Source organism: Prosopis cineraria, unplaced genomic scaffold (genome assembly GCF_029017545.1).
Source record: "Prosopis cineraria cultivar Desert tree isolate PC_DT_omini unplaced genomic scaffold, ASM2901754v1 PC983, whole genome shotgun sequence".
Taxonomy (NCBI): Eukaryota; Viridiplantae; Streptophyta; class Magnoliopsida; order Fabales; family Fabaceae; genus Prosopis; species Prosopis cineraria.
Window position 1 is genome coordinate 19,027 of NW_026556308.1, and position 7,444 is coordinate 26,470.

General features: G+C 30.5%; 1 protein-coding gene and 1 non-coding gene across 2 annotated transcripts; one reads left to right on the top strand and one right to left on the bottom strand.

The window, feature by feature from the left end:
- Positions 1–988: 988 nt before the first annotated feature.
- On the top strand, positions 989–2,018 carry LOC129298970 (stress enhanced protein 2, chloroplastic-like). The gene is made up of 2 exons (XM_054937408.1): positions 989–1,390; positions 1,532–2,018. Exons 1-2 carry the CDS (start codon positions 1,067–1,069, stop codon positions 1,799–1,801), a joined length of 594 nt encoding a protein of 197 aa, XP_054793383.1. The 5' UTR covers positions 989–1,066; the 3' UTR covers positions 1,802–2,018.
- Positions 2,019–2,438: 420 nt separating this feature from the next.
- Positions 2,439–2,519, bottom strand: TRNAL-AAG (transfer RNA leucine (anticodon AAG)). Its single transcript has one exon. It is a non-coding gene; the product is annotated as a tRNA-Leu (tRNA).
- Positions 2,520–7,444: the final 4,925 nt, after the last annotated feature.

Sequence of the window (7,444 nt, forward strand, 5' to 3'; positions counted from 1 at the left end):
TGAGCAACGATATTTCATTAAATGAGCGAATGGTTACAAAAGACTAACGAGTACCTGTTAAAAGTTAATGCCTTTAATTTGTTACTGTGCCTTGAAAACTTTATAATCGTTTTTCTAATGCTATATCAAAAATTTACCCACTTGTTCTACATATTAAAAACACGCTTCTCCATATCAAATTAGTACACTTGTAATATTTTAAAGGAAATTAAATGTACTCCAATTAAACCTGACATTTATTTAAGAAATGTCATCATTCTCGGTATGTTCAAAGTCCGAACATTTTGTGTGGAAAAAATTTATGTTAGAAGATCTATTTCTAATTAAACCCAAAAATATTGAATCCCATAAAGTTTTACTATAAAAAAAACCTAAAATTCATCAATCCTTTGTCATAATTGAACTGCCCATTAATACTAAGAATGAGAAGGACGAGAATGTTAGGATCTCTCTTCGAATTCTTAAAGGACTAGACGTACTCTCGTGGTCGCTTATAGGACCATAGTGGACCCCACCGTGGTTGATTCTTACCATGATGGGCCTGATCCAGAGTTGGTGGACTTTCTAGCCCATTTTAACGGCTTAGTGGGCTCAAATAATTATGAGTCCATAAAACTAATACTTAGTGTTTGGATTTATATGTAAGGATAACACGTTTGTTAACCATACTGAGGGGGAGAACTGAAAATATCTTTACAAAGAAAATGACACATATAGCCTTCCCTTCGACGTTTTGTTTCTCGTTCCGGGGTGGGCCACGCATTACGTATTGGAGTTTCTCACACGAACTTTATGGAAAATGTAAAGCCTCCTCCTCTAGGAATTATCGCACCCTCCAAATCACTCGCTCTCTTCCCAATTTACAAACATTTAAAGCGCCTGTCCAATGTCCGTTATCCCCAGTTGAAAACCACGTTACTGAACGGAGCATCCGACACGTGGTAGCTATTGGGTCCCACCGGCCACCCACTTCTTCCAGTTTTCATAGCACCAAATTGTTCCCGCTAACCATCACTCACCAAACGTTGTCGAGAAATCTGCAAGCGTCTCCTCTCATCCCGCATTGATGGCATCTCCAACGCGTGTGGCGCACTGCCAGCTGCGGCCGCCGGCACGGACGGTTCACTCGAAAGAGCAGGCAATTCCGGCTCAGATTTCCATTCCGAAACCCAAACCGGCGGAGCCAGAAACTACAAACATCGTTCTCCAGCCCCGGCTGTGTAACCTGAGATCCTACGGCTCTGATCGGCCAGGAAGCGTAATCAGGACTAGGAAGGACGTCGTTGACGGTGCCGATAACGTGTACCCCTTCTTCGCCACGCTGTCTGAATACATCGAAAGCTCTCAGAAAAGCCACGATTTCGAGATCATCTCTGGTCGCCTGGCTATGGTAATTAATCTCTCTACTTTCTAGTGACTCGCAATATTTTTAAGAATCCACAACGAATCGTGTAACGATTTTCAATGATTAATCATTAATTTTGAAATCATGAATGAGTTAAAAAGAGAATGTGTTTTTCTTTTGGTGGAGATGGTGTTTGCAGGGACTGTGACGATGGAAGTCGTGACGGGGAACTCAGTGTTCAGAAAGATGGACATGGAAGGAATAGTGGAAGCAGGAGGGGTGTGTTTGGGAGCCGTAGCATTTGCGGCCATGTTTGCGTGGTTTTCAAGTGCTCGAAACAGAGTGAGCAAGATGTTCACAATCGGCTGCAACACTTTCATCGATTCCGTGATTGATCAAATCGTGGATAGATTGTTCTACGAAAGTGAGCTTAGTGACTGGTCTGATGAACTGTGATTCTCTACAATTGTTTAGGCGAGAGAATGCAAGACTTGATTTGATGCGCACTCGACGTAAGCACCCTTTGTGGCTTAGACGTTATAGTATAGTAATAGTATTGTTATTGTTATTGTACATATTTGCTGTTAATGTTGCAAAGACAAATATGCTAGCTAGCTCATACGGAGAGGATCAGAATTATATAAAGAGAATGACACATAGGTTCAAGGGTAAATTAATTTAAATTAAGTTTTACATGTTAAATTTTAACATTTGTAATTTTGGTTTTTAATTTTACAATTTTTTGTAAAAAATTTATAATTTATGTTTTAAATTTTAACAGGAAAAATAACTTTATTTATTTTTTTATTATATTAAAATGTGAAAAATAAATTGTAAATTCATTATAATATAATTGTAAAATTAAAAGTGAAATGTTTAAATTTTTAAAATTTAACACTTAAAATTTAATTTAAATTAATTAATTCTGTATAACCGACCTATCATTCTCCTAATTATATTCTACTTATTTGCAATATTTTAAAATCCAAACTGTTGATAAATCAGAAAATATCAGCAGGTGGAAGAATATGATAATTAAGTAAAAAATATGATATTTAGAAAAAGTCATAGAAAAATGAAATAAATACAAATATGTTGAGAGTGGGATTTGAACCCACGCCCTTTCGGACCAGAACCTTAATCTGGCGCCTTAGACCAACTCGGCCATCCCAACTTTGGCACTTAAAATTTTCTGACGAAGTCATAAACTATACCACGTGCCTCCAATTCCGAATTCATTACTGCACTTAACAGGCCCAAAAGGTCCGAAATATAATGGGCGTACTGGCATGTTTTGCCCCATTCACTTGCAACCCAAGGAGGGGGTTAGTTAGAATTGTTTACGTGATTGGAATTACGAAAATTTAGATGAAATCAAATATAATGCAACAGAGGTATTTTTCCGAATGACATTGAACGAGAGATAAAGGTCGTACCATCAAACAGTAAAATGTGTCGTTGCAAAATAGTAACTTCAAAGAATGTGTTCAAATCACACTTGTATTTATGTGGCAAAAAGAAAGAAAAGAAACATGCTTATACTTTTGGAATCAACTTGATTAATTAATTTATTTTATTTTTTAGGAAAAATAATTTTTTATTACTACACTTTACTCGAATTTTATTATAAATCTTTACATTTTTTTTTAATATTTTAGATCTATATACCTTTTTCCTGTATTTATTGTTGGTCCTTATAATTTTGTCATAATATTGACATCGCATAAACAGTGCTGAAATTGCTAACATGTCTATTAACACCATTAAATTTGTACTTATATGTTAATCTGGCGTTGATATAGATTTTTAATTAGCAAAAATAAAAAGCCTCAATTAGATGAAATTAAAAAGGCTGGCTCGGACATAAATAAGAGGGTCAAACGAGTATACAAACGAGTTTAATGTTGAAGTCTTGCCTCGTTCGACCACTGTCAGATGATTGTTCACTGGCACTAACTATTCCAGCACCATCAAACACTCTTTTCTAGCGTCCTCGAACACTTTTTGACATCGTAGTTGTGGGGTCTCTACGTCCCATTTGATTTTCTCGTGCCTTAGGAAACAAGAGGGTGTAGGTCAAGTTTTCTTTATTTGGGCATCTTGTGCGTTCAAGAGAGTCTAGGTCAGCATTTTTAATTTGATCTGATGAAGGCCTTTATTTATTTTTGCTGATTAAAAAATCCACATCAACACCAAATTAAAACATAAACACAAATTTAACAGTGATAGTAGACACATTAACAATTTTATCACTGTTTGTACCATCTCAATGTCTTACCACCATTTGTACTATTTCAATGTCTTTTTCAAATTATGGAGATTAACTTTGCAAACAGCAAAAAATGTAAGGATTTAAAACAACAATAATAAAAATACATAAAAACGTATAATAAAACTTGAGTAAAGTGGAGAATTTAAAAAAGTGTTTTTCCTATTTGTTTTTCAAATTAAACTTTGAAATTTTTCAAACTCAAAAGATCTGTGAGTTGAGTTGCTCCGCTGCCCTTGGAAAAATCCCCAAAATGAATTTAAAAGCGAGCTCTACAAGACGAGATTCAATTCTCCATTGGAATCTGAGGATCTAGGCATGATTGTGCTCAAAATTAGTGCCACAAAAGATTCAGACCAAACTCAACTCAAAAAGTGAACAGAGATTCATAATTGCAAAAAAGAAAGGAAGTGGAAGAAGACAAAAGTACAATCTACTTAGGAAATTGAGTTAAAACATTGATTAATGCTTAATCTAAACAAAAAACTTAAACTCATCGGACTAGAGAAACGTGGCACAAAAAAAGATGGAGACGGCTCTTGGCACAATTATTAATTAAGAGACAAATCCTCATAACTTTTACTCCCTCCTGTCCAAATTTAAATTCTAAGATACTTTTTTTCGTTTAAACTGATTGAAAATGTAGGACATAATTTTTGAAATTATTTTGTAAAATTTATCATTGTATTAGTATGTCGATGAAAAATACAATTTAAATAAACACTTCTTCTTACTCTTAATGATAAAAGGTCTTCGTAATGAAGGATTTAAGAACTGAAAAAAGACGTCATTTTTATAGAAATGAACAACCATTTTTATTTATTGGTTTGTGAAATATATTGAGCAATCTGGTATAATTTTGGACAGAGAGAGTAAATAATTAAATGGTACTCCCTCTAGTCCTTATTATATATATCACCTATTATCAATTCACATAATCTAGAAAACTTAGTTAACTTATTGAAATTTCCTAAAAAATTGTTTGATTTTCTATTCTTGCCTTTAATAAATCACAAACTTTTAAAAATAAACATTCTTTATCACCTCATGAAAATTGAGAAAAATGACGTATTTAAAATAGAGTAATTAATTATACACAAATTCTTGTAAAGTCACTTTTTTTTTGGGTAAAACTTGTGAAGTGACTTTTTAACTTAACTTTTAAGAGCACAAATTCTTTCAAAATGCCACTTATATATATAATTCAACCAAGCATATGATAAAATTTAGGTTCCCCCCCCCCCCCAATCTCTCTCATCAACCCTCCCTCGTCCATCCAGGTTCCATTTTCTTTTTATGTATTGATGGCTACAAAAAACCATGCATGGAGACCAAAAAAAAAATTAAGTCACAGGAAAAATTAACAAGCTTTTACTCCCTAAAGATAAAGAGTCAAAAATAGTGATAATGTGAGAGTGATGAAATGTTTGATGAGCTATTTAATCTGTACATCTATTAACATATCAAAAGTACTTAAAATAGTTAATTTAGACGTTGACTTTGTGAATTTTAATATTCCAACAAAGGATTAGGTCATCAAGGATATCTATGAGTTACTTCGTTCATTTTTATTTATAAGATAAACTATTACTTTTTATTTATTCTTTTATATAAGTAAAATCACATGTTTCAATGAGCATTTATGTTGATTAACATGTGACATTTTTAAAATCATCCTTCATAATTTATATTAACGAGAAATAATTAATGCATATTTATGTTGATTAACATGTGGCATTTTAGTTTAATTTTTTTATTTTTAAGCATAATTATTATGGTTAACCACCTTTCTTAAATTGTGTGATATAGTTTTTTTTTTATACATAGAAACAGAGGGAGTATGCTTCTATGTAAGGATAATAACCAAAATATTTAGAAAAGCTTTTTATTCAATTTCCTTTACCGCCATAAAGGATACCTCCTCAAGTTGTAACACTATATATTCCTTTCAAATTACTCCATCTATTCTTATATATAAAATATTTTTAATTAAATCACGCAAGCTAATAAAAGTTAGTTATCTAATTAAAAAAATAATATTTTAATTTTTTTTCATAATTATTGTAAATAAAAAATGAATATCCTTTTTAAAATAAATTAATGAGAATACTTATCTTTTCATCTTTTTAATTTAATAAGGGTATAATAGTCCATTCTTTAAAAAATATTCTAACAACATTTTATATTTAAAGATAAATAAATTTTAAAAGACCTCTTATATATAGGAATGAAGGGAATATAATATAAGTCATTCACTATTAAAAAAATGTAAATTAATGAAAAATCATCTATTCCTCTTTAAAATACTAAATTAGTGAGGAAAGTAGCAAGGGATATTAATTTCATAGCTTAACTATAAATTAACAAGAAAAATAACAAGAAACTATCAATCTCTCTCTAAAATAAGAGAATTAGTGAGAAAAATAGCAAAAGACTGTCAATCCCTCTCTAAAATAAGATAATTAGTTAGGAAAATAGTAAGGGGCTACTAATCCCTCTCTAACATAAGAAAATTAACGAGAAAAATAGTGAGAAACTATCAATCTCTTTCCAAAATAAGATAATTAGTGAGAGACTTTTAATCACTCTCCAAAACATGATAATTAGCGAGAGATTCTATCCCTAGGTAATTACTACAAAAAAAAAACTTTCGACAATGACTTTTAATTATATATTTAATTATTTTTATTTAAAAATAAAAATTAAATTTAAAATTTAAGTAAAATATTCATAATAAAATTATTTAATATTTTCTTTATTTTAAGTTAATTTTTATTAATAAAATAATATTGTATAAAAAATATAATGCAAAGAATAATTTAAATAAAATATAAATATTTTTAACATAGTAATAATTAAAAATAAAATTTAATATGTATATATGTGTGTATTTTTATAATATATTATTTGATATATTTATGTAGTTAAATAATATATATTTAATTTTTCATGTAATAACTGTTGGTGACTTTAAGTTTAATTAGCAAAGAAAGAGAGAATATGAGATAAGGGATTCAAGTCTTGAGTTTGAAATAAACATAATGAATATAAAACATAGTAAGGAGCAAGTGACATGGTGCAAGATAAACGATAACATATTATGAATTGTCGCAAAAGTGACATGGTGGGTGATGAGGCACGAGATAGTGGGTGACATGGTGATTGATAAAGGACGAGATTATTGGTGACATGTTATAAGTTTACACACACATAGCGGGTGATGTGACATCACTATTTTTAAACAAAGGCATATTTAGTGAGAAATTAATGAAAGACTGATCCCTCACTGAATTATCAAATTTTAAATAGTATTAGTAAGAAATTTATCGAGAGATTGAATTCTTTACTAATTAGCGATGAAAATACAATCCCTTGCTAAATTTAGTGAGCCTCTTTTTAGCTACGAATTTAGCAAGGGATAAAATCTCTCACTAAAATGCAATTTATTTAGGAAAAATAGTATTTAGCAAGGAATTTGTTCCTCACTGAATTTTATTTTTCTAATAGTGATTTTTTAGAAGCTTTGTATAGTTCAAAATATAAAAAATTATATAAATGTTATATATTTCACTAATTATACCCTTACTTTATTGTATAATTAATGTGAGTTATTTAAATAAGTCAATTGTTTTATTTATTACACTCAAGGTATGTGAAAAGTTTTAGAAAATCAAGATTTTAACTAATTTTTTTAAAAATTTAAATTAGTTAATAACTTATATTATGATGTTAATGAAATTATTAGTATCTAGTCTAAACCAATCTCTTTCTGGTGAGCTCCATCTGGTGGAAGATCTATCTAGTCCCAAAATCAAAAAATTCACCTTTGA